Source organism: Serinus canaria, chromosome 14 (genome assembly GCF_022539315.1).
Source record: "Serinus canaria isolate serCan28SL12 chromosome 14, serCan2020, whole genome shotgun sequence".
Lineage (NCBI taxonomy): Eukaryota > Metazoa > Chordata > Aves > Passeriformes > Fringillidae > Serinus > Serinus canaria.
Window position 1 is genome coordinate 14,340,537 of NC_066328.1, and position 26,155 is coordinate 14,366,691.

A 26,155-nucleotide genomic window follows, 5' to 3' on the forward strand; every position below is an offset into this window, starting at 1 on the left:
GACACCGAGAGCCATTGTGGGCCACGAGCCACTGCAAGACACCACTGAGAGCCATCGTGCACCAAAAGCCACCGTGGGCAACCAAGAGCCACTGAGAGCCACCGTGTGTCAGGAGACGTTGAGCACCAAAAGCCACCATGCACTGAGAGCCACTGTGTGCTGTGAGCCACTAAGAGCCACCATGGGCCATGAGCCACTTCAAGACACCCCTGAGAGCCATCGTGCACCAAGAGCCACCGAGAGCCACCGTGTGTCAGGAGACGTTGAGCACCAAAAGCCACCATGCACCAAGAGCCACTACACACTGGCAGCCACCAGCTGCCAAGGTGAGGTCATTCCCCCTTGTCCTGTTGTTCCCTGGGAGCAGAGCCTGACCCCCCTGGCTGTCCCCTCCTGTCAGGGAGCTGTGCAGAGCCAGAAGGTCCCCCCAAGCCTCCTTTTCTCCAGGCTGAGCCACCACAGCTGCTCCTCACAGGAATTATTCTCCAGACCCTAAAAAAGCCTTCCATCCATCTATCCTCCCAAGCAGCTCTGGATTTTCCCCTCTTGGTCCCTTGTCCCACCCTCTACCCCCTCCATGGGCTCTCCACAGAGCCTGGCCCTCATTTCGTGTCCCGAGCTGAGGGAAGTGTGATGGTGCCATCCCTCCCTTTCCATTATTCCTGATGATCCCTGAACAGCTCCCGTCATTAACGATCTCTGAGCGCTATCCAGCTGTTCCACCCAATTTAGCCACCACTGCCATTTAGTTCCTAATGAGGAGGGAGAGGGAGAAGGGACCAAAGGTGCTGCTGGGATCACAGCTCGGAGAGTCACCGAGTCCCCTCCGTCTCCTTCAGCCTTTAATAAAGCTCAGGTGGATTTGCTGCCCGAGGCACGGGGCTGAGCCTTCAGGGGGATTTAAAATCAAACACATCATTTGTGGTGAGAGGAGAAATGCTGGCTGTCCTGGAGCCAGGGAATGGAAGGGCAGGGACAAGAGTAGCTGGGATGCTTTGGGTACCACCAGATTTTATTTCCTCATATTTAGAAATCCAGTCCTTAAGTTTCCTCACATTTAGGAACCTTATTCTCAGTCTCCTTATATTTAGCAACCAGATATTAATGGCATGAGCACAGGATGCTTCCCACAGAATTCTGTTTAAGCATCAATTCCTTGAGATTCAGGGACATACAGCACAGGGACAATTTTCCCCTCTCTCAGAACCATGGAAGGGACCTCTCAGCTCACCTCCAAGCCCATCAAACCACATCCATGGTCCCTGTCTGGAGGAGGGATGGCGACCACTTGGATCAGTTTTGAAGCAGTGGCTGCTCCTGGCTCTGAGCCCTGGAGCTTGGAGCTCACCCAGCAGCAATGCTGATTCCAGCCCCAGCTCCATCCCTTCGCTGGAAAACCGGGATGTGACAAGAGTCAAACCACACTTTCCTTGCCTGAATGTCACGTGGGTATCAGTGGCCTTCAGAAGGGCCTTGGAGGACAGGCCTGGCTCCTGGGCATGGCGTCACGGCCACAGCCAGGACCGGGAATGTTTTGCCTCTTGCACGGCGCTCCTGCTCAGGACTGAGCCAAGGGGGGAAGGCTCAGCCCTGCCCAGGGAGCAGCACAGGGAGGGGGTTTGCCAGATGGCTTTTAATGCTATCAAAGTGTTAAAAATGATATGAAAAGCCCTGGCGCCGCAGATGTCTTCAAAATACCAGAGTCTCCTTGGCTGCCTGCTAAAATAACCTCCAGCATTGCAGGGCACGGGAACACGGGGAACAGGCTGTACTCGGAGCTCTGCAAACCCACAACAAAAGAGGCAGGAGAATGCTCTCTCCCACCACTGCATCCTTCCCAGCAGACACCAACCTGGCCTCCAGCTGGGGCTGGGAGAGCCCGGGCTGTTCCTGCTCCTTAAAGCTCTCAATTAGCACTTCTGGGCTCTCCCCGCACCACTCTTGCACTGAACACGCTCTGCTTGTTGGCTTGGGAGAGGAGAGAGAGAATTAAAGGCTCTTTGTTCCCCCCAAAAAGGCTGAGGGAGGGTTGGGAGAGCTTGGGATTCTTGCTCGTGGCTCCTTTGCTGATTTTCAGGGATGGAGAAATGGGAATTTTGGGCTGTGCCTGGCAGAGCTCCACCCTGGCGCTTAAAGATCATCCCAAAGCCTGGAAGTCACATCCAGCAGCCCTGGGAGTCACATCCAGCAGCCCTGGTGCAGAACTGACCCTGACTCAGCCCTGCAGGAGTGGCTGAGTGGGAAGAAGGGCCTGGAAAGGGGCAGATCCATGGAAAGGAAGAGCTGGGCACTCACACTCTCCAGGTCTGCCCCGAATCCCTCCCCAGCCTGTTTCCCTCAGAGGGATGGATGAGCAGCCTCTCCCCCACCTTCCAGCCCTTCCCAGCTGTGAGCACACTTCTGGAAGAGACAAAACAATTCCAGGAGATTTGTTTAAAGCATTTTGGCATCCTCTGGGCTGAAATCCCTCTGTGGAAAGAGGACACTGTAATTGCATTATTAATGACAACTCAATCTAATCCCAGCTTTCAAAGAACCACCCCAGGCTGCAGGAAAATCTCCTAAATCACCGAGCTGGCTCGGGGATGTCACAGTTGGGACTGAGATTTGGGCCTTTCTTCTCCTAAAAAGGACCCCAGCAGCAAGGAGGAGGATCCAAACTCTGACTTCAAGAGCTCCCCTGCTCCTTTCTCTCCCAATTCCAGCCTTCTGCAGAGCCTGGGTTTTTATCTCAAGGTAAAAACGCATTCTCCTAAAACCCTTCATTAATTGGCAGAGCTGAGGATGAAGCAGTGATTTATAAAAAGTCCTTGCAGAACAACAGAACTGTTGGCAGTAACCTTGCCCCCCGTGCCAAGCTCCCGAGCGTTCGGAAGCGTCTGCCCGAGGCAGTTTCTATAAACAATCCACTTTTACCCTTTTGTGTGGGCCTTAAAAACAACAAAATTAACAAAGGCCAGCCTCCCGAACTCTCTGTCAAGCGAGCTTTCCTGTGACCCCCCCAAAGCCAGGCTTGGTATTTTTCAGCACATCCATCACCAGGGTAAATATTTGTGTCCACGCAGACGCAAATAAACAGTTTTGGAAAACACAGGCATTGAAAAAACCAAATGACGAGTTTGGCTTAAAGAGATTAAAAAATAGAAGCTGGATCTTTGTGACTTTTCACTGTTGGAGGGCTTAAGAGTATTTTGCAGCTTTTAGCTCCAGCCACGAGGACTGGAAAAACATTTTATAAAATAGAAATCCAAGTGTTGCGTGTAATCACTGCTCCAGTGGGTGATTTCTATGTGAGGGGAGATAAAACCTCCCTGGCTGTGCTGGGGTGGCTGCGTGTGTGCAGAGAGGATGGGACAGAGGCACTGAGCAGTTCCCCAGAATGCTCCCCAGATTGAATGGAGCCCCAAATCTGCAGGAAAACTCAGCTCCACATTTCTTCAGGGAGAGGAGGGATGTGCAGCTCTGCTCCTGCCCTGCCCTCCACGCGTCCTCTGAGCACTGAAACTGCTGCTCCTCCTTGCCAAAAAGAGATTCAGAGGCTCCAGCAGAGCAGAACTGAAGTGTCTGGTTCGAGTTCTTTCGGTGCCTGCCTGTTTTAACTGTCTCAGTTTGCTTTATCTTGTGCCTCTCCTGCAGATTCCACCTGCTCATCCCCTTCAGGGCACCATCTCCCAGCCCTGGGGGTTCTCTGCTGGAGCTCCAGCATCCACTGGAGGTGAAACCCCAGGGGCTGCACAGCTCTGCCTTTGGCTGGGAAGAGCGGGAGCACCTCCAGGAAACCACAAAGCACACGAGAGCTCAAACCCTGACTTTGTAACCACAGCAAAGAGGCCTCCAGCAGCGGCCTGGACCGTCCATGATGGTAAATCCAAGGATTTACCCGTCCCACAGCACGCTCCCAGCCATCCCAACCACCACAAAGTGCTGCCACTCAAACCAAGACTCTCGAGCCATTTGCCCTTGTCCCAGACCAAGCCCAGCTCGGTCGCCCTTACCGTGCTCTCCCACCAGCTGCTGCAGCTTCCCGTAGGAATCCAGGCCCAAACTCCCGGGGCTGCTCCCGACGGCCGCCGCGGAATTCCCGTTCTTCCTCCCTTTGGGCAGGGCCTGGCCCCTGCCGCCGGGGGAGGGCAGGATGGTGGGGTAGTTCATGCTGCCCTGGCCGCCCAGCCCGGCCAGTTTGCCGCCCCCAGGGCTGCTGGTGGCCCGGCAGCCCCCGGGAGGGCCCTGCAGGTGGCAGTCGGCGTGGTAGATGCTGTGCACGGCCCCGGCGGGGCCCGGCGGCCTGGGCGAGGCGGGCGGCGGCAACATCAGCTGCCGGCCCGGCTTCATCACCTGCAGCTCCAGCTGGCAGAGCTCGGGGTTGGAGCGAGGCCCCCGCGGGCTCCCGTTGCTGATGTGGTAGTGGTGGTGGTGGTGGTGGTGGTGGTGGTGGATCAGGTGGTGGATGGAGGTGATTCTCCTCCTGCTCCGCTGGCTCTGCCCGCCGCCGCCGCTGTTGGGGTTGACTTTTTTGCGGCGTTTGCTCTGCCAGTTGTTGTAGAGGCGGATGGTCCTTCTCTTCACCTTCCTGAAGATGTGGCAGATGTACTTGAGCAGCTCCTCGTAGCAGCTGCCCGGCTCCGAGAAGCTGGCGATGGTGCTGTCGTTGGACAGGTAGCGCGCCCGCTGCTCCTGCATCAGCTGGTTCTCCCGCTGCTTGGTCTCCGAGAACTGCGTGGCAATCACCACCAGGCACAGGTTGATCATGAAGAAGGAGCCAACCTGGGGGGAGAGCAGGTGTCGGAATGCAGGACATCCCTCTGGCTCTCCTGGATTGCCCAAACCCCTGCCAGGGGGCTCAGAGACCCTGGCACAGAGCCCAAGACCCCTGGGACTTGGATTATGACCCGTGGAAAAAGTTACCAACCTTAGATGAGGATCTGCAAGCCACCAAAGTCTAAATCGAATAATAATTAGTTTGTCACAAGGTGGAAAAATAGATTTTTTGGGGTTTTTGGAATGGGGGTTCAGGGGGCAAGATGGAGGAATCTGGGCGTGCCCAGCCTTTCTCCTTCTTCTTCTTGGCCTCCACCTTCTGCTGTGATGGTGGCACTTCTGGATTGGTTTAGAGTAGAAGCTCACTGTCTAACACAGGTGACAGGGATTGGGAATTAATTGTAAATATTGGACACATAGATTTTAGTATAAAAAGATAACACCACCCCGGGGGTGGCCAGAGTGCCTCTGTCTGTCCTGCTGAGAGGACCTTGGCAGGCCAGAGAAAGAATTTTATAGATAAGGAACAATGAACAACCTTGAGACCGAGAACTGAAGAGCTCTGACTCCTTTGAGTGCCAGGCTGGGAAAAGAGACTTTGTGACACATCTGGGGGTCACTGTGAGCAGCTGAAGCCCCGAGAAGCAGGGGTGGCACAGAGTGAGGGAAGCTCCTCACCACCCCTCAGCAATCCTGGGATTTCCAAAGGTGCCAAATCCCAGGGGCTGCTCGCCAAATGTGCTGCCAAGGTGTGCCTGAGGTGCTCAACCTGCTCTGCAGCACGATCAGTGATTTCAGCTCCTCTCCCCTCCCTCCAAGCAGTGACATTTGCTAACACAGGGGTAGGAGACACACACAGTGCCCAGCACAGCGCTGCTCTGGACATTCCCAGAGTCACAGCATGAACCAGGCTGGAAAAGGCCTTTGGGATCATCCAGTCCAGCCCACGACCCAACACCCCCTCATCAACCAAACCATGGCCCTGAGTGCCACATTCTCCCTCCTGGGCTTGCCAAACACATCCAGGGATGGAGAGTCCAGCCCCTCCCTGGGCAGACCATCCCAGTGCCCAGTCACTCTTCCAGTGAAGAACTTTTTAATGACATTTGGCCAGCCTGAAGGGAAAGATGATTTCAAGTCCAATTTGTGCTGGTTTGAAACAGCCCCTTCTCTTCTTCAATCATTTCCCACCCCAAAGGAGAGTGAAATCATCCTGGGGGTGCAGGCAGGGCCCGTGGATCTGTGACCTGACACAGAAAGGCATCTCCAGGACACTCGGTGCCCCCGAGGGGCTGAGCCAGTCCCTGGGTGAGCTGGTGACTTCTCTGGGGACACCAAGCTCTCAAAATCAAGTCCCAAGGCTGAGAATGTGAAGTGACCTAAAGCTGCATCCTCCCCTCAGCTGTGGAGCCCACAAAGTGATTTTTCACCCCTGGAGCTCCTGAATCAGCCAGAGGACAATGTCCAGTGTTCCCAGCAGGGAATTGGTGCCCTGAGGGGGGAAAAGGGAGTGACCTCAGGGCAGGGCCAGCCCTGGGCAGGGATGGATGGAACCTGGAGTTGTCAGGCTGTGTGGGGATGGTTTGTGTGCTGCTCTCCAGAGTGCAAGAGATGCTGCCAGAGGAGCAGCAGAGGTGCCTTTCCCAGCTCCAGGTGACTGGGGCAGGAGTCACCTTCTGCCTTTTCCACATGGATCCCCCTGGAGAGGACAGCTCAGGGGAGTGAATCTCTGCTCATGGCTCACTGCTCCAGCTCAGGGATCCCTGACTGCTCCAGGGCACTCTCACCCTGCTCTCATCCAGGTTTCCCACTGCTGCCTGCACTTCCCAAGGCCTCCAAAGCCACCCTGACAAGGACAGGGTTACCTGGAAGGACTGGCCACTCCCAAAATCACCTCCAAACACCTCCATCCCGTGTCCTGCCTGAAATCTTCGTGGTACCTTCCCCTCCTGCCCTCAATATTTCACTTTTCCACTTCCTGGAGGAGGCTGTGCCCTTTGGAAAACCAGAGCCTGGTGGAGATGGGCTGGCAGCTGGTGGAGACACCCCCAGCAGCTCCAGGGGGGATATTTTGGTTTTAGGAATGTGAGAGCTCAGAGAGGTGCACTGCTGCTGTGAGAATTATTATTATTATTATTTAAAGGGTTCCAGGTGGAATTCAAAAGTTTGAGGGCTCTCCAAAGAAATGAGGAAATCCAGGTTTTTCCTCCTTTAACCTCAATCTGCTGTGGCACACTGAGGAGGTTAAAGGAGGAGAAACCTGGATTTTTGGGCACAGACACATCCAGGTGACAAGACCAAGAGTGGGAGGGCAAGAGGGAGGGAAAGTCCTGAATCCTGCCTGGTTCTTCCCTGTGGAAAAAAACAGGGAACAACTTCACCCCCCCAAGGACAAGGAATAGGAGAATCTGCCGAGTCATACTTACTATGATAAGCAATATAAAATATATAAAATTGTAAAAAGAGTGTGCATCCATCACATAATACATGATGTCCACCCATCCTTCCAGGGTTATCACCTACAGGGAGACAGAGAAAAGGAGTGTGAGGACAAAAGTCACCCCAAAAGTTGTTAAATATCAGTTTTCCCACAGTGCCAGGTACCCATCCCTCCACAGAAACTCCTGGGATCCATCCCAGCTTTGTTAGAGAGAGAAGGAATGGGGCCAAAGGGCTGAGGCTCCCACAGGAACCTGGTACAATTAAAACCACCAAACATTCCCATGAACCACCTGAAACACTGCTTCTGAAGCAAAGGAATTCCAAGGAGGGATTAACATCCCCAAAAAACCTCCTTTCCCCACAGAGATCTGGAGCTTTCCCTAAAGCTGCTGGTTTTGTAATGCAAGCCAGAAAATTCCCACATTTTTAACTTCGTTTTGTTTCTGCAAACCCAATTTCCTCGTTGATTCCTCCTGGCTCAGCATTCCAACTGCACCACCACTATCATAGTGGGAGAGCATCTGAATGGAAGAGAGGCTTTAATTAAATGTAGACTTGATTTAAGGCTCGTTTTCTCAGCCTTCCTTCCACTAAAAAAAGCAGCTGAGGGTTTAATTAACACCACCCAGGCTGTGTGCACAGCAAAGCGAGCTCTGCCACGTAATTTACACTTTTTATTTAGATAAAATACCCCAAACTTCCAGGGCTGCCTTGCTACTAGAGCTGAAATTCCATCCTGGAGCTGCAGTTTCCATCAGAATCCCAGCTCCTGTCTGAACCCACTCCCAGGACATCCCCCACCTGAGCCTGGGGGGACTTGGGGAACCCCACAATGGCAGTGGCATCATCCCTGATTAAACCACGTTTGCAGGGGAGGAATTGCAGTGGGAAGAGAAGGGGTGGGGGGGATGGGGTGCAGGGGATTTTCTGCCTGGTGTGTCCCCAAAAACTGATCCACAAACCCTGAATCAGAATAAACCTTGCAGGGAAGTCAGGCACAAATCCATGAATTCCCTGGTTTGTTTTTTTTTTTTTATGAGGAGCAGAAGGAAACTCCTGGGTGAGGATCTTCAGGACACAGCCCCACATTCACTCAGCCATCAGAACCCACGAGGAGCTCGGGGCTCTTTGGGATTTCCCACCCCCAACACAAAATGCTGATGTTTTCCCAGCCAGTTCCTGACCTTCTTCCCGTGGGGAAGCTCGGGGAGGTTCACCCCCAGCACAGCTAAAACCAACCAAGCTCACCTGCCAAGGAGGAGATGGTCTGTGAAGTTTGTCCCTGCAGCTGTTTCCCTGTCAGGGCTGTAAATTCTCAGGGGATGGGGTCTGACACCTTGGCTGCTCTCACACACTGCTGCTCCTCACATCCCTCAGCTGCTCCTCACATCCCTCCCTCGCTGACCAGCCAGCACTCACAGCAGCAGGAAGGACTGCTCACTCCCAAAATCACCTCCAAACACCTCCATCCCCATGTCCTGCCTGAAATCTCTGTGGTACCTTCCCCTCCTGCCTTCAATATTTCACTTTTCCACTTCCTGGAGGAGGCTGTGCCCTTTGGAAAACCAGAGCCTGGTGGAGATGGGCTGGCAGCTGGTGGAGACACCCCCAGCAGCTCCAGGGGGGATATTTTGGTTTTGGCAATGTGAGAGCTCAGAGAGGTGCACTGCTGCTGTGAGAATTACAGCACTCAGCAAAGCTTTGCTTCCCAGAATTCCAGAATGCTTCAGGTTGGAAAGGAGCTCAGAGCCCACCCATGCCAGCCCTGCCGTGGCAGGGACACCTCCCACTGTCCCCAGGCTGCTCCCAACCCCATCCAGCCTGGCCTGGACCTTTCCAGCAGCCACAGCTGCTCTGGGAATTTCATTCCAGCCTCTCCCCAAAGGAAGAATTTCTCCCCAAAATCCCATCTGACCCTGCCCCCTGTCCTGCCACAAACAGCTTTAACAGAACCCCAGAGGATTCTTCACCCATCATCAACCCCAGGGCCAGTCCAGGGCAGGGTTTTATCCCCATTTCCCCCCTGGGGCTGTTATTCCCAGGGCTGGGAAGGGGTTAAACTGCCTGGGTGTTCATCCCGGGGGAGCAGCCCAGCAATCAAAGCCCTGCTGCCCTTTCCTGCCCCTCCCTGAGCACCTGTACAGAGAACAAAGTCCTTTGGGGGCAGTCCCTGGGCTGGGAGGGCTCTGTGCCCAGCTGAGCCTCCCACAGCCCTTGCAGGGCCACCAGGAGGTGACACCAGGAGGTGACACCGAATCCCTGCCCCTTTCCCAGGAATTGTCCCCTCTGTGCTGCCCTGGTTCCCTCCCTCCCTTCCCTCTGCATGCTCAGAAGGTTCTCCAGCCATTCCCACTGAGGGATGGAAAACCAACCCAGGGACCCCAAAAACATGGGATGCACCCCTACACTGGATTTGGATTCAGCTGGAAATCCTCAAACCCAGTGGATTAAACCCATGAAACACAGGGAAAGAAAAAGGAGTCACCTGAGGGCTTCTGAGCCAGCCCTGAGGGCCCACCAACCCTTGCAGGGATATTTTTGTTGCAGGAGAGGCAGCATTTCCCACAAGAATCAATCAACACCCCCTGTTCCTCCTCTGGAGGGTGAAAACGCTCCCCAGCTCTCTGAATATTCCAGGTGTAATCAGAATTTGTGTTATTTACTGCTGGTTTGTAAAGCAGGGGGATGCAGGAGGGACAAGGAGACCTCTGGGGCTTCTCCTGGTGTTTGGCACCAGGGGATTCATTCCTGGGCTGCCAGGATCCAGGAGCAGAAGCTCTCCTGGAAAAGAGGAGGCTCCCAGACATCCAGCAGGGCTTTTAATCCCAAAGCTCTGGGGAAAGGCAGGATAACACGTGCACAGCCACCTGCAAGGGCTGGGCTCCTTCCAGCCTCCTTCCTGCTGGATTTCAAGGACTTCCCGAGGTCATCTCTCCCTGCTCCAAGGAAAAATGCACATCCCCAGCAAGGCCCTGGTGAAATGGGAACCAGAGCACCAGGACCTGCCAAGAGCAGCTTTACAGACCCCCAGCTAAAGCCTTGAAGTGGTTTTGGGGGCACCTGCACAAGGTTGGCTGCTTTGATCCCCCTGGGAGTGTTGCAGGCCAGCCTGGATGGGCTTGGAGCAGCCTGGGAGGGGGGAAGGTGTCCCTGTCCAAACTGGAGGGGTTTTTCCCCCAGCCCAAAGCCCTGTGGGATTCCATGGACTCAGAGCCAGCAGCTCTCCCTGTGTCCCCAGGAGCTCAGGGATGTTTTTCCAGCCCTGCTTTGCTTATTCCATTGAGGAGAAAGCACTTTCTCCTCTCTTCATCCCTTCACTCTGATTAATCCACTCCACTGCCCTCCCAAGCCCTGCAGGGATGTCTCCCAAAGCCCTGGAGCACCTTCCTGGTGCTCCCCAAGCTGGGCAATCCCTGCTGAGTGATGAAAGGCTGCTCAAGCCCTGCTGGTTCACACGGGCCCCACTAAAGAGCCTCTCCAAAGCTCCCACCAGCACCACCCACAATTATTTATCAGCCAGATAAGAGGGTGAGAACTCGCTCCTCCTTCTGCTCTGATGGGAAAGATGTGCAAGGCACAGGAAAATCAGCGGCTGCAGGGCCAGAGCTGGGAGATTCAATGAGGATGAGTGGCAGGGTGCTGCTGGAGGTGCTGCTCCTGCTCCTCACCTGGGGCACGGGAGGTACCTGGGAACAGATTTCTGCCTTGCCAGGAGAACTGGGCTGTCCTCTCACCCCACTCAGCTCCTGGGGGATGCTCAGGTCCTTCCCTGCTCCTGCAGTTCTTTACCCCATCCCCAGGGTTGGGATAAATCATTTCTCTCCCATTAGTAGCTGTAAATCTCTCAGTTTTGCCCCAATTCTCTCTCCCCTCACCGCAGGAATTTAACAGAAAACTCCCTCGGGGGAACACAGAGGCAGGTTTGGATTTCACTGATGCTTGGCTGGAGCACTCCCTGAGCACCTGACTCACAGGAGCAGGATGAGTGTGGACAAAACCCAATCAGATTTAATTTTTTTAGGTCTTTGCTGATTCTGATCCCCCTGCTCTGCTCATGCCACAGTAATTTCATCAGCTGTAATAAAGATGCTCGTCTGATTTATAGGAGAGTAATTGGGGACAGAATCAGATCTTCCAGGCAAGCTAATCAGAGTCAATCTAAAACTCCAGAGTGAAAATCACGAGGGAAATGGAGATTAAAGATGCTGGCAATTAACTCAGACCTCCTCGGTGCTCCCAGGGAGGCAGCAGGGTTACACTGCTGCTCCTGGGGTCACTTCAGAGCTTGCACAGAACCATTTCTTTCATTGTGTCCAGAAGTTTTCATCACAAACCCTCTTTCCTTTGAGCTCTGCCAAAATCTTTGCGAGCTCTTGGCTGCAGCCCACTCCAAGAGAGCGGGATGGGTTTTATTTTCTGCTCCAGTGTCAGATAACAAAGAGCAAAAAGAATCATCCAGGGGAGAAAACCTCGTTCAGACTCCAACTTCCAGGAGTGCAGGGCTGAATTCCTGGCTGCTAGAAAGCACCAAGGGCTGGTGCCAGAGCTGCAGCTCCAAGGCCACCTCCAGCCCCATGGATCACTGGAGGGAAGGCTGGAAAGGTTCTATGTGGAGAGAGCCTGGGATGATCAAAACCAGCACAGGGCACACACAGCTCCAGCCTGGCACGATCAAACCCAGCACAGGGCAACACCAGCATCTCCAGCCTGGCACATCAAACCCAGCACGGGCACACACCAGCTCCAGCCGGCAACGATCAAACCCAGCACTGGCACACACACGCTCCAGCCTGGCACGATCAGAGCCAGCACAGGGCACACACAGCTCCAGCCTGGCACGATCAAACCCAGCACAGGGCACACACAGCTCCAGCCTGGCACGATCAAACCCAGCACAGGGCACACACAGCTCCAGCCTGGCACGATCAGAGCCAGCACAGGGCACACACAGCTCCAGCCTGGCACGATCAAACCCAGCACAGGGCACACACAGCTCCAGCCTGGCACGATCAAACCCAGCACAGGGCACACACAGCTCCAGCCTGGCACGATCAGAGCCCAGCACAGGGCACACACAGCTCCAGCCTGGAGCTGTCTCATGGCAAGATTCCCCTGCTCTGATTCCCTGAACAAACTCCATTTGCAGTGACTGCCTCCCTGAGCGAGCACCCACTACCAGCGTCTCTCCCTTGTTAAAATCCTGATAAAATGCAGCTCTGGCAACCAGAAATTCCTTCTGGTTCCAGGATTGCAGCTGCTGGCTGAGCTCAGAGCCTGGCTGAGGCTGGAGAGGGTCTGGAAACCCAGAGAAAGCCACTTTTGAAGACTTCATCTTGACTGGCATCTCTAATTTGCACTCAGCCGCTTTTTCTTTGGCCTAAATTGAGTCCTTTGGGGGAGGAAAAAAAATGGGAATTACCTGCATCCAAATCAATTTTCCCGAACCCAACAGCAGCTCTGAGGATGGCCAGGAGCCTTTGGGGTCATTTAGTTTTTATCTCCTCATTCCCCTGGCCCTGCTACGAGGCTTTTTGGTATTTTATTTTCATCAAACTGATCAAGATGGGATCCAGTGCTATAAATTGTGAGGGTTATTAATTACCCTGATGGCTTCAGGAAGTTTTACAAGGCCTTTAGCCTCCCTTTCTGAAAGCCTCTTATCTGAATTTCACCCTCTTGGGCAACGTGGATTTGGCTCCCAAGCAGTGCCCAGTGAATATTCCAGGGAATGTTGCACAGGCAGAGCGAGCTTGGCAGATAATCAAACCCCTATTTTTGAAGCCAACGTCACCATTTTAATTATTTCCTCCCGAAAGATCTCGTTAAGGAACCTCTGTGGCCAGAAAAACAGGTTTATTGCATTGAGAAACATCCTCTGAGCAGATGCTTTCCCTTTCTCTTCGAGGCCTCCTCAGTCCTGTACAAACTGAGCCTTGCAGAGCAGGAATCTGCTCTGAAAAGTGCCCTAAATGATGGGAAAAAAGGAAATTGGGCTTCTTTTCCCTGTCTTGGGCTCCTGACCTGTCAAATCTGGGAAGGGGAGGGGAGGGGAAGGGAAGGGAAGGGAAGGGAAGGGAAGGGAAGGGAAGGAAGGGAAGGGAAAGGGAAGGGAAGGGAAGGGAAGGGAAGGGAAGGGAAGGGAAGGGAAAGGAAGGGAAGGGAAGGGAAGGGAAGGGAAGGGAAGGGAAGGGAAGGGAAGGGAAGGGAAGGGAAGGGAAGGGAAGGGAAGGGAAGGGAAGGGAAGGGAAGGGAAGGGAAGGGAAGGGAAGGGAAGGGAAGGGAAGGGAAGGGAAGGGAAGGGAAGCTGAGGTCTTTGCTCTCAGCTGAAGGGATTTTACAACTGATTCCAAACCATATCTGGGAGATGAGGGTGAAGGAGCTGCACCTTTGGCTCAGGGGAAAGGTCACAGAGCAGATTTGGGGCAGTTGAAGCAAAGTGAGATTTCCCTGTGAGAATTATGGACTTATGGAATATCCAGAGCTGGAAGGAGCAGAGTTCAACCTTGACACCCCAACAACCCCACCCTGGGCATCCCTGGAGTGGTGTCCAAACCCCCCTGGAGCTCTGGCAGCCTCAGGGCTGTGCCCATTCCCTGGGGAGCTGTTCCAGTGCCCAGCACCCTCTGGGGGAAGAGCCTTTCCCTAAAATCCATCCTGACCCTCCCTGGCACAGCTCCAGCCCTTCCCTTGGATCAGTTGTTGATGTTCCTCACGACCAGCAGCTGTTTGCTCTCCTGACTGGACTCCTCACCCTGCTCCAAACACAAGAATCCATGACTGAGGTTGGATCAAACTCTCCCAAAACTCCAGAGGTTTGGAAGTCCAAACTCCATCTACAGGAGGTTTTAATTCCATCCAGCACCCCCATGGGAGCACTCCTGGCATCAGGGTGGCCCCTCTGCCCCGTCCTACACGAGACAGCTCCTCCCCACCTTCCCAACAAAGCTTTTCCAAAGGCAACCAATCCCTCTTGGAAGCACGCTCCGAGCTGCTTGAAAAGGGCTGGGTATTTTTAGCTGGGGTATTCAGCCTGAGAGCTCTTCAGATGCAGCAAGTGCTGTTTATTTGGCTGACCAAATTAAAAAAAGCAACAGCAACAGAGCTCAAACCCCGTCATTTCCAGGGAAATATTTTCGGTGATCCAAAACAGATCCGAGTTGAGTGACAAAGCATCATCTCCAAGCAGTGGGAATGAAAAGCTCCAAACTCTTTTCCTTGCCAAATTCAGCACAGAGAAGCGTTGCTGACACACTCTCCAATTTAAAGGCTGAGCCAGTGGAGGAAAAAAAATTCCTTTAGGTCCCGAATCCCAAATTTCCCTGCTCAGTGAGCACTGCAAGCCAGTGTGACAGCTCCTGAAACACAGCCCCAGAATGACTGGGGGCACAGCTGGAAACCTCAGACCTCTTCCTCCCATTCCAGCTCTTTGGATCTTTCCCAAAACCTGCAGGGCTGCTGGAAGTGGGGGAGCAGAGCAAGGCATTAGCAGCACCTTGGGAAAACCATTCCTCTGGGATCTGCCTGGGATTGCTCCTTCCTTCAACTTCTGCCAGAAGCATCAGCCCAGGAGAGAAGTGTGAGCAGAGGCCTTGCTTTCCTACAAACCCTGTGTGAAATCATCCCCTCAAAGCCTCTCTGCTTTGCAAAGCAGCCACAACATCCCTTCCTGCCAAACTTTCAGCTTCCCAATATCCCTTTTTTTTCTTAATCTTATCAGGATTTCTGCACTCAGGCCTGGCCACCCCGAGGCTGCAGGTCAGGGAGGTGGTGAAGGTTTTGGTTGCTCCACTGGGGCTGGCAGTAATTCCAATTAAGTTGGACTTTGCTGAGGTGGGTAATTCATCATCTGCCGTGTGACAACAATACCTGTAATTACTGCTGGGATGGTTGGGGCTGGAATTCATGTGCAATAAAGGGATCTTCATATCATGCCAAACCTCACAGTTAATTTAGGTTCCATCTCCTTTCATTTAGTCTGTAATAAGCTAATTAGTTCACCTAATTTGCCTCAGAACGTGCCTTTGTAACAAATACAGACACGAATTAGCCTCTTGCACAACAAATGAGGGGAAGCAAAACATGAATCACTTTCAGGATTACATAAGGAATTATCACCCCTTACAGCACTCAGGGAGGCAGCCCTTCCCCTGATTGTTTTTAATTCTTTTTATTTGCACCAGGTTCTCCTGTCTTGGCTCCTCCCTGGGAGGTGGACAACACATTTCCATGATTTTCTTGCTGTCACCTGTCCCGGCTCTGGGAAGTTCAGGGTCACTCCCACTGAAAGAAATGTCTCTTAAAATCTCAGTCCTGGCAGCTGAAAGTGCTCAGAGTTTGCTGGATGTTCTGGAGTGGAAATCTTGAGACTTTTCTGCTTTTTTTTCTGCTTTTGGTTTGGTTCATTCCTGGTCTGAACTGTATCAAAACTCCTGGGCACTTCCTGCCCTTGGAAAGTTCCTCCTGGATCTCCCCTGTGGGGCTCATTGCATCCCCCTCCCTTCTGACAGCTCCCAAACCACCCCAGATCATGGAACCCTGGAATGGGTTGGGCTGGAAGGGACCTCAAACCCCCTCCAGTCCCACCCCTGCCCTGGGCAGGGACCCCTCCAGGAAATCAACAGAAAACCACAGCAAAACAAGGGACGAAAAAAATCCCATTTTTGGGAGACTCCTACCTGAAAAATAGCAATCCAGGCATATCCAATATTATCAAAATTGATGGCCCCGTTGTGGGGGTTGACATCCCCGGCCATGCAGGTGTTGTAGTACTGGTTCCAGTTGATGCAGGAGTTCCTGCTGGGCTCGGGGCTGGCCAGGCTGGGGCTGTAGGACTCCATGCTGAGGGTGCACTCCAGCTTGGACTCCTTCCTGCTGGGGATGTTGGAGCACCTCTGCATGCCGTTCTCGCGGTGCGAGGAGCAGATGAAGGGGTTCTCCTCCGCCTCGTCCGGCCGGTAGTAGGGGTGCAGGAAGGTCAGGTTGTGTGTCCTGGAGAGGGGGGGAAGGAGAAGGAAACAAAAGATTCATGATTAATGGTTAATATTCATGAGGGGAAACAAAAGATTGGTGGTTAAGGGCATTAAAGGAGTGGTTTTTGGTCGAGAGGAAAGGGGGAGGTGTTGGGGGACACAAGACAGATGAGGGAGTTTGGACCTGGTGGATGTCAGAGATTTGGTAGCAGGGTGCCGTGGAAAAGGCAAAGGGAACTTTGACAATTGGATTGCAGGAAGATTCAATTGTTGGGAAAATTCACCCACAAACACCAGAGGTTGATGTCCAGAAAGGAGACAGAGGAGTCCCTTTGTGACTTTATTTCAATCAAGGCAGAGGCCATGGGATCTCTGAAATTTTTGGAGGATGCAGCCTCCTTTTTATCCCTATTTCCCAGCTGCATTTCCCTCTCTCTTTCCCCATTTCTGAGGTGCTTGAGAGGTTCAGACTTCCCAGAACACCTGATCCCAAAGATTCCCCTCTAATGCATAACCCTCCCTTTTAACTTTTAATTCTTACAGAATTTAGGGGTCTTTCTTCCCCACTGTTTCTTTCACCTTTCAATGTCTAATTTCGTTTCTCAGCAAAACTAAAGTTTATTTGTGAAAGCAATTATCATTTTCCATTCATCAATCAGGGAAATCCTTCCCATTATTTCTCTTATCTCCCAGTGCTGGTTTCATCCACCAGCAGACCCAGAGCTGGTTTGTAAAGACAAATCCACCATTCCTCTCACAATCAAATGGGTTCACTGGAAAAAGAAAATCCCATTAAACTCTGCCAGCAGGAGACGTTGTTAAATGCATAAGTTTGTGGGTGTGATTTTAACTTAATCACTGTAGGACACACACATTACCATTCTCCCTGAAATGGGAGAGGAGTGCTTGTATCCCACAATAAAATGGGATTCTGATCCCTGAGTCAGTCCCTCTCCATCACTGACAGTTCATCCCTGGTTTTAGCAGCAGGAAAAAGGTGCTGGCTGCTCTCCCTCCACCCTTCAGCAAGTCCCTGTCAGAATCCCAGCCCCTAAAATCAAATCCTGTTCCAGCCTGGAAGGCTCTGCTGGTCTCCCAGTGAAGACCAGTCTGGGTTTCCCCAGGCAAACAAAGCAGGAAAAAGCATGGAATGAGAGGGGATGGAGAGGAAATCCCAGCAGATCAGGGTCTCCCCCGAAATCCAGGGAGCTTTTGGGCTCTCTGGAAGGATTTGAAGATATTTCTTTGGGTGGCAGAGCACATTCCCAAAAAATGCATCCCTCGGGAGGAATCTGAGCTCCCAGAAGGAGAGAGCAGCCAGAGCCATCTCCCACTCCCCCTGTACCTCCAGAAAAACAAAGGAAGAGCCCACAGTGATGGGAAAGCCACGTGCTGCTGCATTTCTGATGGCTCTGTCCCAGCCTGGAAGGGCAGCAGGGCAGGAGCTGCTTTTCCCCGAGCTGTGTCCCAGATCCTGCCCTTCCTGGGCCGTGTGCTCAGCCTTGGTGAGAGCCTGCAGCACTCAGGAGCTGCACTGCTCCAGAGCCAACTTCATCCAGTGTTTTCCCAGCTCCAGGGATCTCAGCTGCTCCACAATCGCCCCAGAGAAGGGAGAGGCAGCACACACATTATAAAAGATGTGGGCAGAAGATAAGCAGGTAATTCTTCCAGCCAGGACAGCTCTATTTTTATCTCCCTCTGAATGTCCCTATCTGGTGGAGAGATTTGGCTTTAACAAGTGTTATTCCAGACAATTGCTTGGAATTGCTCCCCAAAACCCCGGAGCCAAGCAGGAATTGCTCTGCAGCTGCACTTTAAGGAGAGAACAATTGCTGCAGGGCAGAGCTGAGGGAAATCAGCCCTCAGCCACTTCCCTGGGGAATTTGGTTCTGTTCCACCATCCAATTACCCGAGGTGGGTGTGGAGGGCTCAGCAGCTTCAGGAATGGGAGAGGGAAGAGGAGCACGTCCTGGGGATTGGGAATTCTTTGTGCTCAGCAGCCCCTCCTCGCACATCCCACCGCTCCAGACTAAACTGTGACATCACCTGCGCTGCTCTGGGCTTCGGATCCAACAAAAACCTGGAAGATGTTTTTCCTCCCCGAGCCTTTTCCTTGCCCTCCCACCAGCTGCTTCCCTGGGAGGAAATTTCCATATGAAACAGGCTGGAGAAGGGGCCAGGAGCTGCAGCAGCCGCGTCTGGGAGAACATCAGACACCACCCAGCAGTGCCACACGCGGGGAGGATTAAACAGAGGATCAAAGCACACCAAGGTGCAGGAAATTTGGGAAAAGCTGGGGAATTTGGGAGAAGAAGCAGAGAGGAGAGAGCTGAGAAGTGCCTTTAACTCCCAAAACTCCAGGGTCAGTCCCCATGGCACTGGAATGAGGCACCCACAGCTGGAGAGGCTCTGTGCTTCCCAGGAGTTTTGGGATGCACAGAGGTTCCCTGAGGGCACAGAGCCCCGGGCTGGGGTCTGAGGAGCTGCACAGAAGATTTGGGCAGGAATCTGGAGCAGTTTGGTGGCTGGGAGAGGAAAATCTGAGCAGGAGAAGGAAGCCCAGCTCGGTTCTGCTGCTGCCTGAAGGATTTTATCCTCCCTCTCCTCTGCCCTCCTCGCTTTTGCAGCTGTCCCCAAAATAATCTCTGAAGGAAAAGCTGTCCCTGTGACAAAATCAGTCACCTGGGGGGCACTCTGTGCCCAGCCTTTCCCTGCTCCCTGCCCTTCCCACGGGGAAGGAGCCACTCCTGTGGGAAGCTCCAGCACCACCAGGGAGGGGGAAGGGACCCAAACTGGCAGCAAATTCCAGACCTTCCTTAAAACCTTTCCCCCCCTCCCTTTTTTTTTTATCCATGGCAAAACCAAAAAGGGGAAAGAAGGAAGGAGAGCAAGAACGAGAAACAAAAAAGCTGCAGGATGAGGGAATCCCCAAAATCCCCCAAATAAATGGATGAGCTCTGCCAGGACCTTCCACTTCTTCCTGACCTCCCTGCTTCTTGCCAACAGGTAGAGACAAACCACTCATTAATGCTAATGAGCCCACTGATCAGCAGAGCTCTGGGGGAAAGAAGGAGAAGCCAAGCCCCAGGATGGGTCTGTTATCCCATCAGAGAGGATTTCCCAGCTTTTCCCAGCCCTGCTCCTGGATTTCCCTCTCTCTGTCCCTCGGCCTGTCCGTGTGCAGGAAGGACAACAGAAGGGCAGGAAAATCCATTTTCCTCCCACTCCTCCTGGATTCTCCTCTGCTCCAGCCTCCCCCAGGGGCAGTTCTCCCAGCCCATCCATCCCATGCACATCCCAGCCACTGGAATTCAGCAGAGCACAGCCTGCCCCAGCTGGGGGAGCAGAGGAGGAAGGGGAGAAGGTGGCAGGAGCTCAGCTCAGGGTGCATTCCCTGCTCTCCCTGCTGAGCACCTTTCAGGCAAATTCCTGAGCCTGCTCCCAGGAGCTGAAGGCAGAACAACCCCGACTTCATCCAGACTGGAAACTCACACCACGAGTGTCCCGAGGCAGCAGAGAAACACAAAACCCTCCACAGCTCCCTCCCCTCTCCTGCTTCCGAGCCACTGAGCTCCCTGAAAGCTCCAGCCTGGGAAATGCTGCTCTGCATCCCAGCACAAGGAGCAGCCCCAGGGGAAGAGCCCAGACGGGCAGGGCCTGACCCAATTCCTTTATTTCCACCGGGAGCAGCTCAGGAGGGTGGGAAGGAGCCCGAGGGGGAGAAAAAACCATCCTGGAGTTGTCCCCAGGAGGTGCTGGCTCTGCTCCTGGCACACCAAACCTTCCTGCTTCCCACCAAAGGATCCTTGGGGAATTTCTCCCCCAGCTCCCAGTGCCAGGATCTCCTGGTCTTGCTCACAGCTCCTCCTGGAGCTGCTGGTCCATGCAATCCCAGCTTTTGTAGGATCACTTTGGGTGTGGAGGGAGAGATTCCCCCGTGTCCCAACGAGCAGAGCCCCAGTTCCAACCCAACAACCCAGCAATTCCTTCAGAACCCCCACTAAAAATCCTTAAATAACCTCGTTCCAGCCCTGCAACTGCACAGCTCTGAAAGACAGAGAGAGAAAAGCAGAAATTCCCAATGCACCTCCAAAAAGTCCCCAAATTTCTCTCACAATGCTCTCGACATAAAAATAGTTGCTTTACTCGGAGCTGCCAACTTTCAAGGGGGATGGAAAAGAAAAGGTTTCCATGGGGAAGGAAGAATGATGGCAAAAATCAAAGTCAGTCCTTCCATCTGATGCCTCTGGAAGAGCCGAAGGCTCAGGAAGCTGCAGGGCAGAACACAGCAGGGCAAAGCTGGATTTGAAGCAGCTGTTTGGGAGCTCACTTACACCTCCTTTCATCCAGAAAATTTGGGGTTAGGACCCCGCCTTGCTGGCCCCTGGATTTTGTCCAGATCCTCTGTTTAAAGCAGGTTTGGTTTCAGCTGGGAGGGTTTGGCAGCAGCACAGAGGGGAGACCCTCCAATAATTCAGGTTTTCCCTGTCTCTGGGGCTGTGCAGGAAATCAGAGGCAGGATCTCAGCCCCTCCCAACCTCTGTGCCCTGAGGAATTGTGGAATTCCCACCCCTGGATGTGTTTGAGGCTGGGCTGGAGCAGCCTGGGGTAGGGGAGGGTGTCCCTGCCCGAGGCAGGGGGTGGAATGAGAACCTTTAAGGTCCCTTCCAAGCCAGCCCATCCCAGGATTCCATGATCTGCCCCACAGCAGGGAGATGGAGCCCTGAAGTGTTTTCCAGGTCATTCCATGCCCTTTTTTCCTTTACAATTTGCTGCTGGTGTGTTAACAGCCACTGCAGGGGGAATCATGCCCTGACGCCCGGGTTGAGAGAATGAGTCAGAAATGATTTAAAAAAAAAATGGGAATGGTTCCATCTGGATTCCCTAAAATTTCCCCACCGAGCTCCAAGAAACAGGGATAGCTGGAAATGCAGGGGCTGGAACATTGCTGGGTTTCTCTAAATTTAAAATTAATGCAAAAAGCCCAACCCAGCAGCAGCACCCAGGGTGAAGGTACCAGAAAACCCCACACTTCTCCTGCTGACTCTGAGCTGGAGTATTCCTGCCCCATGGACACTCCTGTTTCCCCAAATTCCTTTGGAATGCTGCAACTTCCATCACTACAAACCACAGGAGCTGGGCAGAGCCCCTCAAATTCATCTCTCCCAGCTGCTGGGGGGGTGGCAGAACCCATCCCAGGGGGAAGGAGGCGATCCCAGACAAACCCTTCAGACACAGCTGATCCCAAAACCTTCCCTGGCAAGGAGCAAGCCCTGATGAGAAAATCCTGCGACCCTAAAACTTCTCACCGAGCTCCAAGAAATAGGGACAGGTGGAGATGCAGGGGCTGGAACTTTGCTGGGTTTCTCAGGTCTAAAGTTAACACAGACCAAGAGCCCAACCCAGCACGCTCGGGGTGAGGGCACCAGAAAACCCCACACTTCTCCTGCTGACTCTGAGCTGGAAGCTGGAATATCCCTGCCCCATGGGCACCCCCACTTCCCCAAATTCCTTTGGGATGCTGCACCTTCCATCACAACAAACCCGAGCCCAGCTGCTGGGGGGTGGCAGAACCCATCCCAGAGGGAAGGAGGCGATCCCAGACAAACCCTTCAGACACAGCTGATCCCAAAACCTTCCCTGACAAGGAGCAAGCCCTGATAAGAAAATCCTTCGAGGCCTTTGATGCTGCTAATGGCCATTACATAACTGCTGCTTAATGTCAGTGCTTAGAGAACGCTTCCCCTGTGGCTCATCTTGAAAGCTCCACTTCGCAGAAAATCACCAGAAAATCACCCAGCGTTTAAAACCGGACTCGGAGAGAGCAGAGAGGGGCTCGGGCAGTTAATTACAGCCACCCAAGCAGGGCTGGAGCTGCTCAATTCGGGCTCGGGAATGGCAGCTCCGGGGTCCAGCTGAGCCTGGAGGGGTTTGGCCAGCGGGAAATTGGAGCTGGGGGTGCGGGACAGGGATGGGGGCACGGGGAGTGCAAGCACAGCCTGGGCGGGCTCGTGGATTTTGCGTTCTGCTGGATGAATAAAAGCCACCAGAGCTGGTCCGGAGGATGGGAGAGGCTGAGGGAGCCGCGGGAGTGAGCAGTGAGAGGCAGGAGCGGGACCTGAGGGATGATCCCTGCCTGTCTCGCAGACAATCCCAGCGCAGACAGCGCATGATTACCCAGGGCTGTAATGACAGGCTCCATCTCCTCCCGCGGAGTTCCAGCTGCCCGAAGAGCTGGGCTGGGGCATTTCCTCACCTCTGAGCTGCTGACATCTCTGACAGGAGCCTTTGGAAGGATTTTTTTCCAGGAAAATTCCCCTTTTCTGTGCTGGCCGTGCTTGGTTTTCATCCAGATGTGTCCTCCCCCCGGGAAGGGGCAGGAGCACAACAGCCCCAGCTCAGGGAGGAGCAAGGGATGCTCCAAAGCCTGGGATGAGCCAGGAACCACCCCAGCTCCAGCAGCAGCCCCCCAGTCCCACTCTGAACCCAGCAGGAAGAGCCCAGGGCTGGCTGCAGGGCCCAAAGGATGAGCCAGGTCCAGGATTCATCCAGAGAGCTCAGGAGCAAAGACAGACACCAGCAGCACAGCCCAAACCAGGCCTGAGAGCTTGGGCTGGGCTTAAATTGATCAGCTGGGCCTTGGGCAGGGCTGGGCAGGTCCCAGGTGAGGCTCAGCAGGGCAAGGAAGGTTTTTCATCAGAGGGGCTGCTCCACCCCACTGCCCAGCCTGGAGAATCCCAGATGGAACTTTGCCTCTTTCAAGGCGGGTTTGTTGATCCTGGAGGAGTTTTCCAGCCTTAATGGTTCAGGTCCTGCCCTTCCCTGGTGCCTGTCCCACACCCTGAGCTGTGTCCTAATGGTTTTAATGCTTCTCACATCCAGTTTCTTATCTTAAATCCCTGGCAAGGATTTATCTCTGGGTTTCAGCTGCATCTCCAGCCAGCAGCCCCTGCCAGGGGTTGGGGTGTGCTCGGTGACCGGAGCAGTTTGGAGAGCTGGGAATTCGTTCTGCATCCTCTCCCAAAATCAGGGAGCTCAGGCAGAGCTAATCCAGCCCACTCCCATCCTCGCCCTTCAGGTGCAGCAGGAATCCACAAAGCCCTCAGGAAATTGCTGACGAATGGGATTTTTTTCCCAGACAAAAAGGACCCTGCTGAGCGCTGGGATTTTTCCAGCCGGGGACAGAAAAATCCCCTGCTGGGAAAGGAAAAAAAAAAAAAAAAAAAGGAGAGAAATGTGGAGGAAAAAAAGGAAGAAAAAGGTGGAGAATTTTTCCTTTAGCTGTACTTACATGGCAAAATTCCTGTCTAGGAAGCACCTGTTCCTGAGCAGCCCTGCCCAGAGCTGGACCCCAACAATGCCAAAGATGAAGAAGACGAAGAAGCAGAGGAGGAGGACGTTGCCTAACATAGGCAGGGTGTCCAGCAGCAGCGTCACCAGGATCCTCATACCTGGGGAGAAGGGAAAACCACGTCAGGAGGGACAGGGGGGATTTCCCAGGGCAGGAAAATCAGGATTTGGTGAGGCTGAAAAGGGAGGTGGGAATGCCAAAGGCTTGGCAGGAAATGGGAATTGCAGCAGTTTCCAAGGATGGCATTTCCAGGTGGTTTCATCCAAGGACACACGAACTGCAGGATGATTTGTCCTGGAGAAATGCTCCTGGGAATTGTCAGCCTCTGGAGGGATTGCTAAAATATGGATTTGTGAGCATTGCACACTCCCCTCATGGATCACAGGAATTGTTCCCCTGAAAACCACGGAGCTGGGCTTCCAGCACAGACAGTTCCTTTTCCAGGGAGAGCTCCTCTCCTTGCTGGAAAGGACGGGGAATTTTGATTTTTTATTTTCCTTTATTTTTGAGGATGGAAAGCAGGATGCTTTTCCCCCAAGGAAAGCTCTGCTCCCTTTCCCTCCTCGGGCAGGGGCTCTGGGGCAATCCCAGCAATCCCAGCAATCCCACACCTCTGCCAAGGCTCTCCATGAACCTCCTCCAGCCTCTGCTGCCAGGGAAATGCTGATTCATGCCAAATATTCCACCTGGAATTCTCTGACAATGGGGTTGGAATTCCTGGGGGTTATTCCCAAAGGAGGGTTGGAATTCCTGGGGGTTATTCCCAAAGTGGGGGGCTGGAATTCCTCGTGGTTATTCCCAACATTTGGGTTGGAATTCCTGTTGGTTTTTCCCAAAGTGGGGGTTGGAATTCCTGGGGGTTATTCCCAAAGGAGGGTTGGAATTCCTGGTGGATATTCCCAGTGTGTCCTGTCACAAAATCATGGAATACCTGAGGATCCTCAAATCCAGCTCCTGGCCCTGCCCAGCCCTTTCACCCCCTCGGGACCAACCCCAAAAAATAAAAATAAAACCAAATATAAATATAAAAGAGAATTATAAATATAAATATAAAAGAGAATGCTAAATACAAATATAAAAGCGATTATATAATAAATATAAATATAGATGTAAATATAGATGTAAATATAGATATAAATATAGATATAAATATAGATATAAATGTAGATATAAAATAGTGAAATGGATTTGGAAAAAAAAAAAAAACTAACCTAGTGACCACTGCTGAAAAAAAAAAATCCCTGGCTCCAGCCCCTGCCAAGTGAATAAATTGCAGGAATTCCATTTTTCCAGTGGTTGGGAAGGAATCACTTCTAATAGAAATGATGTTTTTGTTGGCCAGGGTTCTTCTTTCTTTTCTTGACAAACTGCATGGAGCTGAAGGGATCTGGTGGGTGAATTTACTGTGCCTGGGAGGCAGGAGCTGCTGGTGCTGGCTGGATCCCAGGGAAGAGCCCAGGAATCCCAGGGATAAATCTCCAGGCTGGTTCTGCCTCTTTCCCTGCACTCAGCACCAGGTTCTGCTCTTCTGATCCTGCTGTAAATCTGATCTGGTGGAAAATCCCATTCCCAAGCCCAGAGCTGGGAATGGCGTGGATGCTGCTGGGATGGGCTGGAATTCCAAGGAAATCCCTTGGCTGAGCTGTGCCATTGCCATGGATGAAAAAATGCAGCCACAAAATTCCACCAAAATCCAGGGATTTTCCCATCCCTTCTCCACAGATTCTGGAATGTTTTTGGTCTGAATCAGCGAAATTCCCAATGTTCTGAGTGGGTGGGGCTGGACAAGGGGAAGCTGGATGATCTGCCCCCCAGGAATGGGGATCTTTCTGGGAATCATTTCTAGGAATCCCAATCCAGGTCCCCCTGCTCCTCAGGCACCCCCACTCCAAACAGGGATTGAACCTGCTGGATTCCATCCCACAGAATATTAATAAATTAAAAAAATGGGATATTTTCTGTCTCCTGCCTGTTGGAAAAATATGGGAATCCCATGGGAAGTGCAGTGAAAAAACCTTGGGAGGCTCGTGTGGTGTCAGGGATCAGGGAGACAAACCCAGGTTGGACTCAGAGCACAATCCCACCTGGAGCTGGATGTGATTCCTTCAGTTCCTCTGGCTGTGCCCAGCTGGAGCCCAGCCTGAGATTCCCATTGTTCCACGGGAATACTGAAGGGTTTTGTGGATTTGGAGGAGTTCAGAGGGAGCCTGGTCCTTGTCCCAGCCTGGAGGGCTCTGAGCCCAGCCCGGGGTCCCTCTGCTCCACCCCATCCCCAGAGCCCCCAATCCCAGAGGGAAACTTCCCTGGAACCCCAAATCCCAGAGGGAAACTTCTCTGGAATGCCAAATCTCAGAGAGAAACCTCTCTGGAACCTGAAATCCCAGACAGAAATTTCTCTGGAACCACAAATCCCAGAGGGAAACTTCTCTGGAATGCCAAATCCCAGAGGGAAACTTCTCTGGAACCACAAATCCCAGAGGGAAACCTCTCTGGAATGCCAAATCTCAGAGGGAAACTTCTCTGGAACCTGAAATCCCAGAGGGAAACTTCCCTGAACCCTAAATTCCAGAAAGAAACTTCTCTGGAACCACAAATCTCATAGGGAAACTCTCTGGAACCCTAAATTCCAGAGGGA

At 52.9% G+C, this 26,155-nt stretch overlaps 1 protein-coding gene across 1 annotated transcript in view; it reads right to left on the reverse strand.

Annotated features, from left to right (window-relative positions):
• CACNA1H (calcium voltage-gated channel subunit alpha1 H) overlaps positions 1-4,179 on the reverse strand; it is an 80,272-nt gene extending 76,093 nt beyond the window's left edge. Inside the window, exon 1 of the mRNA XM_050980128.1 lies at positions 3,996-4,179. Within this exon, the coding sequence (XP_050836085.1) occupies positions 3,996-4,152 (157 nt within the window). The 5' untranslated portion in view covers positions 4,153-4,179. The remainder of the gene's footprint in view (positions 1-3,995) is intronic.
• Between the last annotated feature and the right edge of the window lie 21,976 nt (positions 4,180-26,155).